This window comes from Nyctereutes procyonoides, unplaced genomic scaffold, assembly GCF_905146905.1.
Source record: "Nyctereutes procyonoides isolate TBG_1078 unplaced genomic scaffold, NYPRO_anot_genome, whole genome shotgun sequence".
NCBI classification, from domain to species: Eukaryota; Metazoa; Chordata; class Mammalia; order Carnivora; family Canidae; genus Nyctereutes; species Nyctereutes procyonoides.
This window is the reverse complement of record NW_026575142.1, coordinates 65,125,595-65,147,054: the sequence shown is the minus strand read 5'-3', so window position 1 is coordinate 65,147,054 and position 21,460 is coordinate 65,125,595. Positions and strand designations below refer to the sequence as shown.

The 21,460-nt window shown below is 37.5% G+C and overlaps 1 protein-coding gene across 6 annotated transcripts in view; it reads left to right on the top strand.

The window, feature by feature from the left end:
* MECOM (MDS1 and EVI1 complex locus) overlaps positions 1–21,460 on the top strand; it is a 553,342-nt gene that overhangs the window by 256,263 nt on the left and 275,619 nt on the right. For all 6 annotated transcript variants that reach the window (XM_055308355.1, XM_055308354.1, XM_055308353.1 and 3 more), the window contains exon 2: positions 14,050–14,387. In XM_055308355.1, the coding sequence (XP_055164330.1) occupies positions 14,050–14,387 (338 nt within the window). The remainder of the gene's footprint in view (positions 1–14,049; positions 14,388–21,460) is intronic.

Below are 21,460 nucleotides of genomic sequence, written 5' to 3'. Positions count from 1 at the left end.
GGTTAAATTCATCTATTAGCATCTTGAACACTTAGAGAGAGAGAGAGAGAGAGAGAGAGAGAGAGAGAGAGGAGAGAGAGAGAGAGAGGAGAGAGAGAGAGAGAGAGAGAGAGAGCGCACAAACATGTTGATTCAGCATGCACTTTCCCTTCCTTTAGTGGGGCATTTTTACTATACCTTTTAACGGATTGAGGACACAATATGAGTGATGCTTTTTGTAAATTTGTTAAAATTTCCCAATTTAGAGGAGGAAAGGGAGGTACTAGTCACTATTTTAGTACAGTTGGCTTGCTTTGGCTGATGTTTTTGAGTCAACAACTACACATTGAATTGTCATGGGCTAGAAACATCACTGGGTTCTGGGCATTCCGCAATAAATCGGGCATCCAGACTCTGACTTCATCACCTTATAGTCCAGTGGCATTTTGGTGGTGATGGATTTAATGACTTTTCCCATTTGGGCTCACTTGAGTTGGGGTGTGCCAATTGCACGATCCTTTTATGACTTTCCATATATTTACACAAGTTTTTTGTTTGTTGGGTGTATGTGTGTTTTGACTAGATGTGTATAATGCTGTTTCTTGGAAAAATTTATAATGCACTTCTTTTCCACCGAGAAGAAAGAAAGTCTGCCCAGCTGTTTTTTCTTTAGCCAAGTACTTTCATTTGACCCTTTAAGCCAGCTAAAGTGAAGAAAAAAAAAAAAGCAGCTATAACCTACTGTTCAAAATGGTGTAGAGATCTAGGAGCATTAATTTAAAAATTCATAAATCCTTTGCACTATGCAAATTAATGACCTGTAACCTTTTTTTCAGGTGACTTATTTTGACTTAACTATGTCCAAATAAATGTGTTTATTTAGGAGAGCCCAGTGCTACCCAAAGCTGACATTTAGCATCTCCTATGGCTCATAATATGTACAAGAGATGTGGACCACCCTCTGTTTTCTCATTATGCCAAATAATGGAAAGTGGAAATCACTCTAATCCTTTCTTCTGTGTCTGCTGTACCTCTGCAAATATGATAAACTCAATCCAATTAAAAGTCATTACCTCTCCAGGGCTTTGCTGCAGTCTATAACCTTTATTTCACAATCCTCCTGATTATCTGTCTTCATCCCAAGTAGAATTTTTAGCCATCTTCCATTTCAATTTTCTCTTAAAGAAGAGGAATATCACTTTTACCATTGAATATCGCAGTCCTTGTTTTCTGTACCATTCACTTGACTGTATTCAATGTGGCCTTACATTACACAAGTTAATCTTTCCTATGCATGTGTCTTAGCTCCCTGGCTAGATTTTAAGTCATTTGGAATCAGTAATTTTACTTTATTCTTTTTATGCTCTCCCTACCCCACCCTGCCATGGTGCTTTGTATATAGAAATCTTCTTGATTAAATGATTATTGATCTGTAGTCTATGTTGGATTCTAGTTGCTAAAATGCAACAGTGGAAATGAGTATTAGAAAGTTAGATGGGGGGTGCCTGCATGCCTCTGTCGGTTAGGCGACTGACTCTTGATTTCAGCTCAGGTCATGGCCTCAGTATCCTGGGATCAAGACCCTATTTGGTTTTTTTAAAATAAATAAAACATTTAAAAAATTAGATGAAGTAGGTACATTAATTCAATGACAATACCAACAGAAACAATAAAAGCAACAACAGCACAAAGCTTATTAAGTTATTGGGTAATTATTCTGTAGTCTTCTGGTAATTCTCCTGCCCCCCAGTAAATTTTTTTCACATCATATACTTTTGATAGAATTATAACATTTCCATTTTTTCCTCTCAACCAGTCACAGTTTACATGGATTGATCCACAGTATATCTGAACCAACAAGCATCTTAAGTGTTTAGATGAGTAAACTGATCATTTGGTGGCTTCTTTAGCTTTTAAATTCCACAGTGCCATGAAAAATAGATGTTTCAGTCAATCATCCTGAGGTTTAAGCGATATGATGCCAAAATATTTTATTTAACTCAACTAGCATAGATTAACCTATGAAAATAAGCAGTTTGTAAAGAAGATTTATTGGAGTAGACACAAAAGATGATCAGGAAAAACACAAAACAAAGACACAGATTTTTTTACCTTTTTTTTAAATCAATTTTATTTATTTATTTGAGAGAGTGAGCAAGAGAGAGAGCACAAGTTTGCAGGGAGGGTGAGGCAGAGGGAGAAGGAGAAGCAGACTCCCCGCCAAGCAGGGACCCCCGATGTGGGGCTTGATCCCAAGACCCTGGGATCATGACCTGAGCTGAAGGCAGAAGCTTAACTGACTAAGCCACCCAGGTGCCCCCATTTTTTATTCTGAAGAATAATACTTGGGTCTAAGTAAGAGTTATTTTATATAGTATTAATATAAGTGGTCAGCAAAATATTATATGCATATACTACTGAATATGAAGTCAGAAATATGCAGGTTTTAGCATTACTTTTTATAAAACACCATGATGAGCAAATAGCTCCTTTTTTTGAAGATTTTCACCAGATAATTACAACTCTCAAAAATTTTTTTGCTACTCTGGCTTTTGGTAACTTTGACTATCATAGGCATAGGTGGCTATTATTTGGGAAAAGACCATCATCTGTTGTAGTATGGGACATCAGAAATCAGTAGTACTGCCATTTTTTTCTGATGAGCTCTTGCTTTACATTGGAGGCTCCAGGGTGATGTGGTCAGTCTTCTCTCTGAAGACAGCACTATTCTGAGGTGAATCAGAACTATCTCTGGTTTGTTTGGTACAACTCTCAATTCACACTGGAAAATAAATGCAGTCTGGACCATCTATAGTATAGGCCTGTGGGGGTTTCATGGGCATCACAGCAGTCCCACCTGATCTCAGGTAGAACTTTTAGTCTTTTTTCAATGAAGTGGATCAAACAGAAACACTATTTTACTAGTTACATGACATGGAAACCATCAGTTTTTCTTTGCAGTTTTCTCTTGGCTTACTTTATAATGGAAATGTAGACTGTGCTATTTTATAACCTGTTGGTTTCATCATCTTATATATTACTAAGAAGTAGTAGAGTAAGTCATATCTATTTTGATCCTCATGTCGCTGTGAAGAAATCAGTGATACTCAGAAATACATGTACGTGACCACTGCATTTCCATCAAACAATGAAGAGACTCATTCTTAAAAAAAAAAAAAATGTAGCACATACCTGGTTTTGGTCAATCTGAGGCTAGGAGTTTTTATAGATTGGCATGCCCAATTGCAGGTGCTTCTACTCAACTTTTAACATTCATCACTCTTCCTAACCTCAACTTACACCTTATTGGATTGCATTGTCACATACCTATTACCACTTCTGTCTTTCTAAGAGCCTTGAGGGCAGAAAAATGCATCTTACCCAACTCTATATGTAGCCTTAGCAACTTGCACAGGGCAAGGCACAACATGGTGCCAAATAACACTCTGGATTGGATAAGTGAACAATAGTGAAGAGTAGCATCTTTGGCAAAGACTATCAGCCCTACACTACAATCGTCTAATTCTCCTTTTAGTGCTAGGAAAAGGTTGAAATCTGGGCACTTTTGTAGTCCAAACTTCAACTGGAATGTGCAATCGGAGCACTTACACAAAACTGGTAAAGTCTGGGGCATCTGTTTAATCCTTCACTTTTCATAGTATGGAGCCCACCAAAGATTTTGAAAGTCAAATGTATATTTATTCCACAGAGGAAACTTTATCAACCAGTGCAAAAGTTTACTGGCACTAGCTGGTGATATAATGGGTAGTTTAAATCCTGCTAACTGCAAATAATTTTTCAACAGTGTTTATGATTGTGGTAGAGTTTAGTGAGGCAGAAGTACAGATAACATAAATATTTCGACAAAAGCCGATTGTACTGGAGCCATAAATAAATTAGACCCAGTTTGTAAATAAATTTAGTTTTTGCCAGCAAACATTTATAATCCTCTCTTGCTGCAAACGATAGTAATTTATATAGAAGAGGTCCTGAATGCCTTTTTTAAAAAAGTCAGTTCTCATTAGGAGGCAGTGCCTGGTGCCCGTCAAGTGTCTTAGACTGTGTGACTCAATTAGACATTGAAGGATACTGTACAGACCACCTAATGCTACTAGTTATTGTACATGTTGATAATGACAGTTTCCAGAGACCATACATAGTTTGGTAGTCTATGAAGTTGTCATATTATATCATTCCCTTGAATACGTAGCTTGTGTTACCACTTAGCAATGTTGAAATTACCCCCTCTCAAATCATAAGTGCTATTTAGTGTATGTATACACATATGCATGGCACATCTGTTCATATTTTTCTGAAAACACTTTTTACCAAAGTGTATAATGTTTTCTCAGATGAAAAAAAAAACACCCAATCTTCTTTTATGTTTTTCAATGACATTCCATCCATCCCCATGGTTTTGAATGATTTTATGTTTAATATGATGTAGTGGTGGGAAATTCAATATGGGGGCCTTTATAGCTTACAATGGGGGCAGAAAATTGAACTCTTTGGAACCATCTAAACTTGTTTGACACTGAAGACACTGGCAATGGGGCCAGAGTCCAAGCTGATATTAGCCAAATCAAGGAACTTGCCCCATGGAATCACTTTAGGGTCAAAAGTCATTGTTGTCTTTGCTACCAAGCCCCGTGAGAACAAGGACCATTGTTCATTTTTCAAATAAAACCTAATTTTGAGACTCTCACAAAATCCCATTCTTTGGGGCACTCTCTGCTCCTTATCAAACCAAGAGTGTGGTTAGGTTAGTGTTCTATTGCTTGTTCACTTTCCCTTTTATCAGCAAGCCACGGCTACAACTCCCTCTTCTGCCAGACACGCATAATTAGTCTCCTTTCTTTATGTGGAACTCCTGGCTATAAGAAAGCTCTTCTGTTTTGTGGCCGTAGGGAAGAGTCTGCATCAAGTCAGCTGTGAGAATGAACGTGAACTTACATTTAAACTGTTTATTCACTTCTCTTATGCACCTATCTCTGTTTATTCTACGGTAGAAAGTAGAGCCCAATCCCATTTGCTTTTTGATCTTCATCTTTTTTGGGGTTGTTTTGAATATTTTCACCCAGTTCATATTAGAATTCAGTCTCCTCACTACAAAATGCACTCCCCCTCTGCACCCCCCCCCCCCCCCCGGAAATCCCTGCCTTCCTCTAGCTTGTAACTCCTGAGCTATGGTCTTTCTTTTGGAGGCAAGAAGGATCTCTGCCAAAAGCCACCAAGCCACACTTAGGTAATTATAATAAACAAGTTGGGGCTCTCATTTCACATGCAGAGCTGAATGAAGCAGAGCTGTGGTCAAAGGGATCCCAGTTGCTCCTCCATTAGCAATGGCACAGTAATGCGCCCTCATGCTCCCCTCCCCCACTTAAACATTTCTGTTGCTGCTTCTTCTTCTTCTTCTTCTTCTTCTTCTTCTTCTTCTTCTTCTTCTTCTTCTTCTTTAAGGAAGCAAACCAGGTCACTCCTTAGCATGGGAAGGGCTGCTGCTTTCTTCTGAAACCACCATCAACAACATAAACAAATTAGAGGTAGTAAACCACACATTCAGCCCACACGTAAACCACAGTCCTCACCAGAGGGCAGTCTACTTAATGTGAGAATAACAGCCCAGTTTTATAAGCCTCTACTGGGAATAAATTCCAGTTTCACTGGTTAGAGCACAGTTAGGCAGCCAGAGCACAGTCTCTCCTAGGTTACATGTTGAGAGAGACTAAACCAATTCTCAGAGTGTCTTTTTAGGAAATCTATTTTATAAGCTTTTGGTATACCAGACCTTGACCATCCTTTGGTTTTTATTATGTAGAGTCAGGATTGCTTGAGGGAACTGAACCCAGGGCTGAACTTGTCCAACGTGCTTATTCTCTGGAAAGGGAAACAGAGCTATGACTCTCACGCTCTGACTCTCAAGGTGGCCCCAGGCACTGGAGGCATATTGCCGAATTCGGATCTCCATATCAGGGCTTGTGTCCCTCCTGCTTTTCCCAGTTGCAAATGGCGTGGTCTACAACCCCCCCATCTTGACCCATGCAGGAGTTGTAAAATATTCTCTATACCTTCCTGATGCTGATATGCTTCCTTTCCTGACAATGGTTAGTCCTCCACTAATGTGTCCAGCCCTAAACTAATGTGTTCCGTCATCAGTAAATTCCTGCCTGTGATAGTCTTTTCTTAAATACCTGTTTAAACAGTCATTTAGATAAGAGTGTCCCATTTGTGTGCAACAGGAAATGCCTGCCTTCTTTTAGATACGCTGGCAAATAATTACTGTAGATATGGCTTGAATACTGAAAGGCTGTACTCTGGTCATTTCAGACTGCCTGAGGAGTAACCACCCAGTCTGCTGCACCATAATTTCAGGGCATTTCTGTTTTACCCTAAATGAATCTGAAGGAAAATCACTATGGGGATATAAAAAGTTTATGAGAAAAGCCATCAGGTCAAAGCTTGCCAAAAGTCTCTTAAAAATTTGTATTGCTAAAAGAAAGTTGAGGCCCATAGTTATAACGTAAAAAGAACCCCTATCTGATCTCTGATAAGTCTCTTCTTACCTGGGCATTCCAGTGGGTATTGGCGACCGTGGTTCCCTGACAACTGAATAAGCCAAACATTAACCAGGCCATGTTTTTCCTAGGAGTAGTGCTCACAGAGCTTTAATGTCTTTATTTTAGCTGTTTTAGAATCTGTAAGTAGATACCGAAGGGCTTTACTGGTACCTCAACTATGAATTTTCTGGCGATTTCTTTCCATAACCCTTTTGAAAAAGCTTAGTTCCACCTCTGAGGAGGAACTTTTGAAAGTGGCCAAACCCATTTCATAATAGCTTAGAAGCTACCAGTTTAATTCACAAACCATACTTGTTTGGTGCAACGTCTGTGAAATTCCCGGGAGAGTGGAGAAACTCTTAATCAGATTTAAAAGCCACAGGACAAGCAAGAGGTGTGCCACAATCCTATGAGCAAGATAAATGTTTGCTCATTGATTTGGGTCCCTTGCTTCCAATTCATGTGGTATTTTCTGCCACTTTCCTTGCTGGCCTCCCAACACTCTTTCATACTTTTTGGTCTTTTTGACAGCCCATAAATGAAATATTTTTAGGAAGCACTGGGGGGAAAAGTTCCATAAGAAAGAAATGGAATAGCATGGTACAAGGAAGTAGCAAATACTCGAGGAGCAAGGAAGCTTAGAAGGTCATTTAAAAAATTCCATGTGCCAAACCATGTTGATAGATTATCTCGCCAAAATAATGGTCTCTGGAGACACGAATTCTCCAAATGCAGGTCAGTGCCAAAAGATTCCGACGGAGCTCTGGTTTCTTCTCAGCCCTCTCTGGAGGCAGCACCTTCTGAAGACCGCGTCCATCAGCATCCATCGCCTTCCATTCTAGTCGATGCCTCTCTTTTCCAAACCTGTACCTCTGGACCCTTCCTGCTGCAGTCCTTCAAAGGCAGCTTAAGTCAGTTTTCTGGAAACTCATTTTCCTTCCTTTTACTAGTTTCCCTTCTTCCTTTCATTTGGGATCTCAAATTTCATGATCTTGGGGCCATTCTCACTGAATTTTCTGCTGGCCAGTTCCTCGCCTCCTTCTTTGTTCTGTTTGTGCATCTGGCACCATTGGGCTCCACCCTTGTCCCCAAGCCCAGCACACGTTTACTGGTTGTGTCACCGGTGCAGAAGAGCCGGCTCCGGAGGCCCTCTGCTTGCTCACCAACCCGCGGCTGTAACTGCTCTGGAATTGTCCTAACAAGGGAAGAAGAGCATGTCCGGTTTGAATTCTGGAAGGAAATCGGTGTCCTCCCCCTCCCTTCCCTGGCCCGCCACTAGCAGGCCCCGACTCGTGGACTCCTGTTCCTGTGCTCACGGCCTACCAGGAGGTCCCTGGTGGGCCTTTGAGGTTTGGCAGCGCCTGGGCTCCTCCTAGAGCTGGGCACGCATCCTCTGCTCTCAGCCACGTGTAATCCTTCCTGTCTGCTGGCGAGTTGGGCACAAAGTACTGGCGCTTGGGCCCACCCTCTTCTTTAGTAGCAATTAACCTTTACTACAGAGCTTCCTTTGAAGTTTGCTCGTGTTTTTATTACAAAACTGCAATGAGGAACATAATGGGGGGAAATGTCTAAATTTCTGAGTTACCTAATCTGTTCAATTCCCTAGCTGGGCTCCTCCTGGCAGTTGTTTCATGTAGTTATGATCTCAACCAGTCTGCCTGAGATCTCAAACCATGTTTCTGTCTCAGCCTATTTTAAAGATTAGTGAGCTATTACACACGCGCGCGCACACTGCAAACGCACGTGGATGTGTGCATTGTGTGCATGTGTGTGTAGGGCTGAGTAGAGAGAGGAGATTGCTTGTTTAATGCCTGCAGAAACCAGTCTCACGTTAGAGTCAGGCTGAGTCCCTGTGCTTTTAATATGAAAATTACAGTCTATTTAGTTGCTAAATGTTTTGTCGCGATGAAGGAACATGAAGAGTGGAGAGGAAATTATTTACGCTGGTATCACTAATGATAATGCTGAGCGATAAGTATTATGACGGGTACGGAATGCTATTAATGGTGAAGCTCAGGATTTTGAATGGCATCTGCCCAGAAGATTTGCAGTTAAACTAGGCAGAGAGGCCAAGTGAAACAAATGGTGAGTTATATAAAACCCACAAAAAGAAAAGGCATTTTAGGCCAGCCTTGCAAATAAGAACCAAAGAATTACGAGTGAAATGGCATTTTTTTTTCTAGCTTGCCGTTCACAGGAGCTCAAATAAATGAAATCATTTTTCTCTGCTTTTCACTCAGCAGTAAATCATTGGTAATCCAAGGTTAGTAGAAAAGCAACTATGGAACTCAAAGAAAATAAAAGAGAATCTCTTTTTCTTCCTTAGGATGGGTAAAGACTTTCTAAGAAAAATGTAAAAAAAATCACAGAGGAAAAATAGACTTCGTTCCATAAAAATGAAAATTTTTAGACAACATAAACCCACTAAAAGACCAAATGATAAATGATTTACTAGGGAAAGTAGCACAAACTATCAGAGGGATAATTTTTTATTATTATTAATAAGGGAGACCAACAAAAGCTCAATTAAAAATGGACAAAAACAAAGAATGATTTGAAAAGAAGAAATACAGATGACAAAAATATTAAGTCTTAGGAGTCAACTGAGATTTGAATTAAAACAACTACATATATATAGTCGTTTTATATGAATATATATAACCTTTTCCATTGTATTAATACATTTTAAAAGCAAGACATAATAATAAACGCTAGGATAATTGATAGGAATATAAATTGATATACACCCCAAAAAGCAATCTGTCAATAATCACTGTTTTCTTACAGGGATCTAATTTAAGGGACTTAAAATGGACAAATATACATATTTATATGAAAAGATGTTTATCTTCATGGTATTTATGCAACAGAAAGTTAGAAGCAACTTAAGTAATTAACACGGACTAATTCATTTTTTGTGGGTCCATATAATGGAATATTATGCTGTAATTAAATATATTTTTATATTTTTATTTTTTTAGTATTTAATTTATTTATTTATTCATGAGAGACACAGAGAAAAAGAGAGAGAGAGAGAGGCAGAGACACGGGCAGAGGGAGAAGCAGGTTCCATGCAGGGAGCCCAATGTGGGACTCGATCCTGGGTCTCCAGGATCACGCCCTGGGCCAAAGGCAGGCACTAAACCACTGAGCCACCCAGGTATCCTTAATATATTTTTAGAAAATATCTTAAAAAAACTTTTAAGTGTTCATAATGAAATATAAGTGAAAAAGCAGAAAACAAACTATTTACCCAGTATGGCCACAGTTTTGAAACAAACTTTAAAACTTATCTTTAAAAAAAAAAAAAGCAAATTGCCTAGAGTTACAGACACATTTGGGTTTGGACACCTGCCTTCCAGTCTCAGGTATTTTTGGATATACTGTTTAGCATCCTGGAGCATCAGATTCCAGATTTGAGAAGTAGAAGATTATTATCGCTGTGGCTTCCTTACAGGATTGAGAGTGTTAAAGTGAGAACATATAGATATATATACGTCTTTGAGAGTTATCATTATATTATTGCTATTATTTCTGCAGTTTTCTCCTTGTAGATTCTTATGTGCTTTCAGAATGGAACTCTGTCAAGTGGAAACCTATGTTAGTTATTCAAAGAGCCATAGAAATAAATATACTCCAATCCAATAGTGTGATCTGGCTTGGTCTCCAGGGATATTAGAATACTTAAAACTTGAATCGAAGAGGCTGATTTTCAAGAGCATCGCCAAGTCATTTGTCTCAAGTCCAACAATAAGCTTGTCTTTCTGTCCTTACTCAGTTAATGATACATCTAAAGGATGCATGAAGCAGATTCCAGTAGTAGGCAGCTCAGCTCCAAGAAGTTACAAGGGTTATTTATCTTTATGGGAACCACTGATGTATATAGCAGTTCTTACCTGATACTTACCTATTGTAAATGTGCCCAATTTTTTTCCCCCAATAACAGAGATTTAATGGAGATAGGATAATTGAGGTAGTTTGTCATTTAGATGAAATGTTTTAGCAGCTTTTTGGATAGATCTTGAGTAATGTACATGGAGGCATTAATTTATTTTGGTTTATGCAAATATTCAGTGTGGTGTTTGCTGTTGAAAATTTTGAAATGCTAGATTACATTGAAATATTGTTGTGTGTTTCGATATGTAAAACTCAGCAGTTTTCTATTTTTTTGTCACTACAGCCCTTTTTATATTTAATTCAGATGATACTAGTTTAATAGAGGCTTGAAAACAAATTGCCTGGGTTTGCATATACATTTAATGCCTGCCTGTGGATGAATAGGAACGTGAGTCTTTCTCCTGGATTTGCGTGACCTATATAAGTTGTTCTTTAGGTTTAATTGGAATTTTTTGCCATTGTCAGCAGAATTGCATTCAGGCTTTAAATTCAAATTCTTCTGTGCAGCAGCCTGGGCACACATGTGTACTTTGTCTCCACAAGAATTGAAACCCAAATGCACTCGTTTAGATTATGCATTGGGAAAGTTTGTGGGTAACTCAAAGGTCATGAGGTCAGCTATGCCAGTGGGGGGGCCCAGATGGGTTTGCCTCTATCCTTTTTTTAAGATTTGAGATCACTTTGATGGAACTGACAGTATGAGTGATTTAACCCTTTGAGGAAATAGGAGAAATTTTGCTGACTTTTAATGGATAATTACTGGAGGAAATAGTTCTATTCATTTGGATGCCTTTTGGTTTCCTGCTGCTTAAGTGGAGAAGTCTATAGATTATACAATACTTCCAAATATGGCACTTACTTTTCAAGAAAAACAAAGTCTTCACAATGTGTGATAAATCCCTTTAAGAATCTGTGAAGTAACTCTGCATTTGCAGTAGTTAAATGTTATAATTCTACAGAGATTGCATATATATATATCTGTAGCAAGAGTGCTACGGAACTTTTGGCTTTTAGGTTGAAGTGCAAAATCTCCCTGAAGGATAGATTTAGAGAAACTTTATCAAGGGCGTTTGGATACTGAAGTGTATTTCTCTGATGATATTTCTTTAGGACATTACTAAAGTTGTTTCTTTTGATGCTGGGTTTGGAGAGAAGTTTATAATTCGTTGTGTTCCATTTCTATGGGTTTAAAAGTGCCTTTTATGGTCAAAATCATTCCTTGTATTTGGTAGAAAAATATTGATTTGATTTAATAGTTTGATAAAATTATATGTTAGGTTAACTATCTATTTAGTAAGTATTTATTAAGCACCTTCATACAGATCACTTGGAGAATTTCTAAGAGCTGTGAGTTCTGAGTTTTCCCTTTATGGGCCAATTTCCTAGTTGTAATAACAGATCCATGCATATTAAACTAAGTAGCAGTACATTATTTGATCATCAGATTTGGAGGTGAATTTTATAAGAACTCAAGGAAGAGGGACACTTGAGTTAAATGAGACGGTGAGGGGACAAGCTGAAACCTGACCTGAGAGGATGATTATAAGTTGGATGGGCAGAGGAGTAGAGAGAGAGATAGGGTGACCCACCAAGAAGAACTGCAGAAGAAAATCTCACTCAGCTCAGAAGATAAGCTTATTCTGGCCTACGGTCTCCTATTGAGGAGTATTGAGAATCAGAGATCAAGGGAGAATGGTTTTAAAATAAGAACAATTTTTTTTCTAAGCTGAAGAGGTTTGGATTTTACCACCTGTGAGCACTGGGAATTATTGGAGGCTATTGCACAGGAAAATGGGTGTGCCCAGAAGATAGCTGCATTGTACAGGCTCAGTGTTGATGGATACCAGAGGTTGGAGACTAGAGGTCTGGAGACATATTTAGAGGACTGTTAGAGAATTTAGGAATGAAAATGTGTATTACATGAATGAGATGAAGGTAAAAATCTTGCAAGAAGAATGGACAGCATTTAATGACTGAATAGATTAGAGAATGAAGGAGAGAAAATATCCACGTTATTTGAGAACCTTGAATGTGGTTAATTAAGGGAAAAATAGTATTCTTAATAGACATGCTGAAGCAGGCAAAAGACTCAATTTGAGGACAGATGATAATGTACAAGATTTTTGATACAATGAACTTGTATGATGATGAGCTTATATGTTGGGGTCAAATGTCTCATAGGAATAAGGTTGTATTCTGGAGTTTGGTTTTGTGCTTGGTTTAAATGTCATTGTCTTATCATTTGACTCAGGAACCAAGCGTTTCATTAGAAAGATACTTTTGCATGTACTATCACTTTGCCTGTCACAAAACTTTAAGAGGAGTCAACAACTGATCAACAATTGTTAATGATTCTAATAGATCTCTGTAATAGGTCAGAGAAGGAATTGGACTAGAAGTTGGGTTTTCTACCCTCTAGCTCAATAAACTATCTTGGGAGATTTTAATAGTTTGTAGAACTACAGGGTTGGTAGCATCTTAAAAGGTCATCTTATGTAGTCATCAACCTGAAGCTGAAATTCCTCCACATTATCCGTAATTTATGGTTATCTAGGCTATGTTAGAAACTCTATGATGGGAACTTATTTTGCCTTTGCATGGCTCTGATTGACATTTGTCTCTAATTTTGACCCATTTTTCTTAGTTGTCTCCTTGAAGGTCTACAAATCCAACAAATCAGGTATGACTCTTGGTCCATAATCCCTGTGGACAAGAGACATGTGTTTATTTGCTTTAAGATAACTGAAATCCCCTTCAGCTGGTGGACTGGTGGGAAATTCAAGCTCAGTCACTATCCTTTAACCCCCAGCAAATTGCATAAAAATCTTAAGATCTGAAATGGTGCGCTCATTTACTTCCAGTGTGGGGGCTGTGCTGTCTTGTGGAGTCCTGGGAGCCCCAGTGCAGTGTTCAGACTCCTTGTTTTACTCTATCTTGCTTTCTTCTCTGGAAAACTCATTTAATTTCTTTGATGGTTTTTGTTTTCACACATGTCCAGAGGAATCACTAGCTTCAAGTCACTTTAAGTCTCTGCTCTGCATAAGTTGTTGAGGCAAAGAATACCAATGACTTGGTGATGTGTTTGAAATGGGAAAGGAAAGGTAAAGAACAAACACAAAGTAATATTCCAATAAATAGTCCTGATATAACGAGTTAAGCCTTGTTGTCCATGGCAGCCCTTGGAATCTTTGACAATCTCCTACAATTTAGTCTGAGATATACTGCATGATACAACTTCCCAACACATTGTGTAATGTTATCACCTTCTGATTAGAATGGTTTGTGGTGTTGCAGGTACACATATGTTTACTACTTATCTCTACTTTATTCAGACCAATAATTAAATTGCTGATTGTTTCCCAGCTAAATAATGGATTGAGCTGGCCTATGAGGGTATTGACAGTTGAAGATTAGCTCATTTGATTTATGGATTCACCAGAGATAAACCAAATCCCCCATCTGTGAATAACAGAGATTTTTAATGCGGGCATATTTTAACAATGGCCTTCCCTATTTTGTCTTCAAAGAACAATAACATTATAAGGTGGCTGCTGAGCTGTGGGATTTTGACGCTTGTAAATTAGTAGGAATTCACAAAGTTATCATTTGTTCACAGGTAATGAGTGTGTATATGGCAGCTACCCTGAAATTCCTTTGGAAGAAATGCCAGATGCAGATGGAGTAACCAGCACGCCCTCCCTCAATATTCAAGAGCCATGCTCTCCAGCCACATCCAGCGAAGCATTCACTCCGAAGGAGGGCTCTCCATACAAAGCCCCCATCTACATCCCTGATGATATCCCCATTCCTGCTGAGTTTGAACTTCGAGAGTCAAATATGCCTGGAGCAGGACTAGGAATATGGACCAAAAGGAAGATTGAAGCAGGTGAAAAGTTTGGGCCTTATGTGGGAGAGCAGAGGTCAAACCTGAAAGACCCAAGCTATGGATGGGAGGTAAGAATAAGTGTAGAGTTTATGCATTGAAATATATTCAGAAATGTGAAGAAAAGATTAGTTTTTAAAGTGGCCACAAAATAAGCAAATTCCAAATATTGCAAAATGTCTTCAAATGTTCTTTAAGAATGAACCTCCCTTATAATCTCACTTCTTGATAGAAACAAAATGTTGCATAAAGGTATAGTGGGTTAGAAAGGAACTCAACTACCAAAAGGTAAAGAATAGTGTCAACTTAAAAACATAACAAAGGAAACAAATACAGCTTTTATGATTAATATTTAGAAGCATCATGTGGCTATCCATATAACATGTGGCATAAGGAAACACGTCATCATGTGACAAGTTTATTGTATTTCATCTTTTCTTTGGGGGCAAGGCTTGGAAGATTGGGGGAAACATTTGTTTTCTCCATTTTGTGGCTGAGTTAATTTGATTTTATTTTGTTTTATATGGTCATTTTGCTCTGTGTTCTAATATATTTTGCGACTCTTGTGATAACCCTGCTTTGATTCTACATGCTTCCAGAATGTGAGCACTGCACTGAATTCTGTGATGATTCCTTATATTCAAATTGATTTAATGAATAATTCATGCATAAAAGTAATCGCAAAAAAAACAATATGAAAATCAGTTTCTGGTTTTAGCCATGCTTTTCACAGAACCCATCTTGATAATATCTAAGGAGAAGTTACAGTCTGATTACAAAATCAAAGTAAATTTTATCTCAGTAAGAACAGGTAGCTATGTGATGCTGAGCTTATAATTTTTATACAGATTCTGTAGCTTTATCTAATTCCCATTTATTTTTATAACTTGAAAACTTTTGTGGTTAAATTGTGATATTATAATTTCTGGAAAACCTGGTCTATATCTGCAAAATGTGTAGGCAATTTCCATATCAGCAAGAAAGTGTTTTTTGGAGATGTGAGTGACCCTTGGTTTCCTAGTATTTTAGTTAGACAGAAATCAGATAAACTAGATTTATTTGGTCTGTTCTCTTAATATTTATGATCATTAATAGAATATATGGGCAGCATTTTAAATAGAAATAAATACTCAGTGCCTTCAGGACCTAATTTCAAATTTTTGTCCCTTTGTTCTATATATATATCCTCTCGTGAAATCTGTTCAAAATGGTTCAATCAAAACAATTCTTGCTCAAATTCTAAAATGCCAAAAGTTAAGATCTGGATTTGACATGATAACAAGTGAGAAGTCTTTCCTTAGTTTTGTTCTTATTCACGGCTCAGGTAAAGTTGTGGTTTGGCTACATTGCTTTTAGACACATATATTGATAAGAGATTTTTAAAAAATCACTGTAGCATTAACTGATATGTGAGTTGAATAAGTTTTAAACCAAATGCGTAGAACTTTACGTCATTTTTGTTCTCCTTAAAATAAAGGCTATAAACATTCTAATAATAAGTAACTCATTAAACTTTTATTACAAAATCTCCAGAGTTAAACAACAAGTTCAGTACAGATCGAGATTATCCAGAAGGCTTGGAATAAACCAAGGCTTAATAACAAAATAATTTTGCAGTTACAGGGTTGATAAATGCAGGACTATGTCTCTTTAAACAGGATACCTATGGATTGCGGGATGAATCTGGGGAAAATTCAGCATTTAGAGGAAATTTAAAAATAATTATTTTTCTCCTTGGAGTAGAATGTCCTCAGTATATACACAAGAAAATACTTACCTTGAGAAATGTAAAATGATTCTTTTCATTATGTCAAAACTGAGTTGTTTTATTGCTTGGACTTCCAAAATACTTCTACAAATAGTTCATGACCCTTCGGCTAAAGATCACCCATTCCCTCTCTCTCCTTCAAGAATTCAATTAATGGGCAATTCAGTAGTTTTCTTCACCATTTTAATGGTTGCCCACTTTTGAGAGTGTGGATTATCTGCTCTAGGTGTGTTATGAACAAAACCAGAGAAAGGGCTTTTTTGGTGATTTTGGCGATCTTGTTATCCATGGAGGAGCACTTGAGCTCTCGACTCTAGGTGTTGTTGTTGTTGTTGTTTTCGTCTTCTAATCTTACCCTAGTTAATACAAAATCCAGTCATGACCAACAAAGGCACTTTCACAAAGGCATCTCGCCCTACTCCTGTGTGTTCATTTTTAATCACTCTCCTGTCATATTTGCCCTCAACTGTAGCTGATATCTCTCCTGTTTGGTTAGACAGATTATTGTGATCAACTAGTGTAACCTTGCTTTTTGATACTCCTTTATTTAAAAAAAAAATGATGAATTTAGGGAGGAAAAAAAAAAACCCCTTGGACCAAGGAAAATATACACAAAGAGAGGAAATCCATAGTCAGCAAACAATTATTGAGCACATACTATGCATTGCATTCTGTCCCGCTCTCCCGACAGAAACCCAGTCTATCATAACTGGGTAACAAATCATTGCTATCTCCAGTACTTGCCTGCTCTTTTCTATGAACAAATCTCCCTTCCTTGAGCATTTCCTGTATAATAAATTGTATTACTATCTGTCCAGTGGCTGAAGCCAAAAAATGGGTTATCTTTGACTCTACTCTCTCCCACACCAACTGTACATAATTCATAGTTCCCGTGTGCTATCAGGCCTCCATTCTTTGCACACACTGGTCTTTCTACTAGGAACCTCTTTTTCCTATCCATCCTTAGCAAGTGTCTATTCTTTCCTCAAATTCTCCCCTTCCATTACATTATCCTTGACCTTTCTAGTCATAGTTTCATACTGCTTAAATTTTGCCCCATCATAGCACTAGGTAAATCCATTTAAAGCACTGGGTAAATCCATTTAAAGCTGTATAACATCCAAATCCTGTGCCTAACTTCCCTAATAGAGCAAAATATCCATAGCTGTAGTCTCTAAGTGCAGTGTCCTGATTCTATCTGTGGTGCCTGTGGGGCTATCTAAGGCTAAGTCCATTACCTGAAGTAACCAGACTGGATTAGTCACCTCAGGCTGCTGTAACAAAGGTCTGCTGACTCACTGGGTGACTTAAGTGACAGAAACTTATTTTCTTACAATTCTGGAGGCTAGAAGTCCAAGATCTAGGAGGGCTGATTTGGCTTCTGGTGGGGACTCTCTTCCTGGCTTGCAGATGGCCACCTTCTTGCTAAGTCTTCACATGGCCATTCCTAGGTGTAAGTGTGTGTGTGTGTGTGTGTGTGTGTGTATGCATATGTGCATACCCCCACACACACACATAACACATACACATAATGTAAGGGGAAGGGGAGAGTGCTATAGAATCTCTTCTTAGAAGAACGCTGATTCAGTTGGATCAGGACCTCACCCTTATGACTTCATTTAACCTTAATTACCAAAAATGGTCTTCGATATCTGCAAATATAGTCACATTGGGAGTTAGGGATTCAACATAACGGATTTGGGGAGAATTCAAGCATTCAGCCCACAACACGGACATTTAATAAATAATTGTTTGGTAAAAGAATGAGTGACAGAAAAAAAGAGCAAATGGAAGAATGATGAATGGATAGAGGATTATGTGGCTCCTAAAAAGAGACAGGGAGTAGGGCTGAGGGAGTTCCATGGAAAAAGCTAGGATCTGGATTTTAGACATGTGGAATCAAATCTTAACTCTGCCACTATTGTGCAAGTCTAGGGAAACTATTCAAAATTAATTGGCTCTTGCATTTTTATTTGACCCACAAGCCAATAATAACTGACCTGCACCATCACTTATTATATAATTAAAATGAAGTAAAGAGGTAAAGTAATCTTTTCAAAGAAAGTTTTTAGAAGACAAAGCACAATGATAATATTTCAATTACTGGCCACCTTTCTGAACTCTATTTAGATAGTTTTTAAAAAGTTTAATATATATCCCCCCAAAAAGGCATTTTTGGAAAATCATTTGAATTTCTATTTTAGAGAAATCAGTATTTTTGAAAACATGGTTTATAGTACAAAATACGGTTAGGTAAAATAAGCCATAGATATCAAAAAACATTGTTTGAATGATTTCTCCCAACCAGTATTGATTTAATAAAGTGAAAGTTTAAAAATAATGTTGGAGTGTGGCAGTGATTGCTGTCTGGCAATGCATATGACTTGTCTCTAACAAAAAGATTTTTGAAGACTGGGAAGCACTTGATTTTTTCCAGGACCTAAAAGTAATTAGTGGTAGGACATTTTCCCTTTGGTTTAGAACTTTAGAGTTACTGATTGATTGACTAATAATAACAAAAAATTCTGTTGGTTCAAGACAAGGGTTTTCTCTTTTTTCTCCTAAAGATGACCATTGTGTGATAACATGGAAATTGCATAGCAGAGCAGAGGGGAGCAAGATTCTGAAGCGAAACTTCCCAGACTTAAATCCTCTTCAAGGCTCTGTGTGCTGGTTGAGAGATTTTGCAAGAGTCACCTAATTGGCGCCCCTCAGTTTATATATGCATGACATGGTGATAATAATTGCACCTATCCAATCAGGGTTGCAGTGATAATAAAATGTAATACTATGTGTTAAAAGCCTACCAAGGAGCCTTCCATCTGGTACAAGAGCTTAATAAAGGTGAACAGCAACAACAAAAGCTTGGCTAAAATAGAGACCTAGCACGGGGTCATTAGATAGGGCAGGGGCCAACTACATTTTATTTATTAATTTTTACAAATTTTTGTTCTTACTCTAACTTCTTGTTTCCTGGAAGTTCAGTTATCTCTGGGATGGACCTAATTATGTGACTCTCGGTTTATCTGAAAAGGAAGCACTGGTTGTTTTCTAATTAACAATTAAAACAAGGATTTGGGAGAGATTCATAAATTTCTTTTTAAGCCAAACAAAAATAATTTGGGTGGCAAATTTTTTGATGACCTGAGATAGGTCACTGGAAAAAGCGTGGAATTTTGTTTCCTTGTAATATTGCCATTTAGTACATTTTCTCTGTTTATCTTCATTACCATTGATTGGTCATCATAAAACTCTGCAAATTGATGTAAGTCAGCTGATGATGCCTCTATTTGGGACCAAACCCTTTACTGTATCCCTTTCACCCATACTTGATCCAGATTACTTTGATCAGTTAAAATACCAGATATGAGTTTAACTTTACTTTTTCTCCTTTTGAGCATACACATACTCAGATGTAGAAAAATGATGACATGAGTGGTCGGTAAATTTCTCTTATGTTTTGTTAAATAGATGGGAAGGAATAGTGGAAAGAGATTTTACTGGCATCAGAAACTCATTAAATAATTTTGATGCAGTGCTTTGACAATACATTATGTTCCAGTAATGTAATCCTGAAATGTGATATTACAATGAATGTGTGCCTCCCTATATCATTTAAGAAGGAATAGTTTTCACATTTGTAAGTTTATTTTTGAGTTCTGCAGTGATGCCTTGTGCATTGGAACATGCAATCTATATGTTAACTGAAATATGAATATCCATTAAAACAACAACAACATCAGACTTTCAAGAGGACTAACAACTGAGTTTGGAGTTAGGAGGCTGACAATCAAATAATGTATGTTTGGTAATTTAAAAAAATGGGGTAGTTTGAGATGTCCTAACATCTCATAGGCACCAAATATCTTTGAATGAAGCTATTTATCTCTTATTTTGCTCTAGATTTGCATGGGTCAAAAATGAATTTTACAGTGATTTGTAAAATGAAATCAATGGTTTGGCATTGATTTTAGAGACAGCGTTTATTCATTAATAGGAAAGCAAGTACACTTGACAAGTTGCATATTCCTAAAGCCAGATAACTAAGTAAAGACCTCTGTCTTAATAAAAATGAATTGATTCCAGTAGAGCGGAAGAAGTATCAATTATCTAAAAGGGTGTCTTTAATGGGCAGTTAAGAAAGAGAAATATTATCTAATATAATAAATATATGTTACCATAAAACTTTACACTACAAAGTATTAATTATATTTTTTAATGTTATTTAAAAGGTGACAGATATAGTTTGGATATTCAGTTTTACTTGGTAAGGAATTAATAACAGAAAATACCAAGATAAAAAGTAAGATTTAGCTAATAGGATCCTGAATATGTCACTAGGGCCCAAGAAGATGTTATAGATTCACTTGGAATATAATGAAATCAAGAAAAGAAAAATCAATCTATTTGATTCATTTTGTACTTCTAGCATACGTATGTAGTAGGAATTAAATCTCTGGTAGTTGAAAGAAAACAGAAGTTTACTCTCTTGAAACACCATGAACTACCTATAATTTTGCCCTGGGCTCAAGAGGATCCCATCCTGTTTGTTAAGTGCTTAGAAATCCTCGTACCCCACCTCCTACCCCCTTCACATATGCGCTGTCAGTACCTGGGGCTTGCTCTTCTTATGCTTTCTTCCATGAAAGGTGTTGTTGGAGTTCAGCATGTCTACTCATCTTATCACTGTTTTTTTAATTAAATATTTATTTATTTATGATAGAGAGAGAGAGAGAGACAGACAGACAGACAGAGACACAGGAGGAAGGAGAAGCAGGCTCCATGCCAGGAGCCCGACGTGGGACTCGATCCCGGGACTCCAGGATTGAGCCCTGGGCCAAAGGCAGGCGCTAAACCGCTGAGCCACCCAGGGATCCCCTTATCACTGTTTTGACAAAACTTTTAGTACTTCCAAATTATAGTCAGTAATGTGGACAAGTCTGATATCAAAATTTTTCCAAAGTTCCCCAAGTATCAGTGCACTTGTCATGATGAGCACTGGGTAACATATGAAATTGTTGAATCACTATATTGTACACCTGAAAGTAATAGAATATTGTAAAAATATAAAAATAATATATAATTATACACCATATGAAAAAGCAAATAAATAACTGTATTAAAATTATTCATAAGATAAAAAAAAAGTTAACAAAAGAGGGTGTGTCGTATTCTTCAAAATTTTCAATGTCATAAAAGGCAAAGAAAGGCTGTGAAAATGCTCCGGATTAAAGGAAAAGAAAGTAACAGAACAACTAAAAGTAAATCTCATCTTATACAGAATTCTATCAATTGGCAAAGTTGGGCTTTGGATAGATAGGTTAAATAAAAGTTAGCCAATGTAAAAAAGCAAACAAACAAACCAATCTGTTTTAT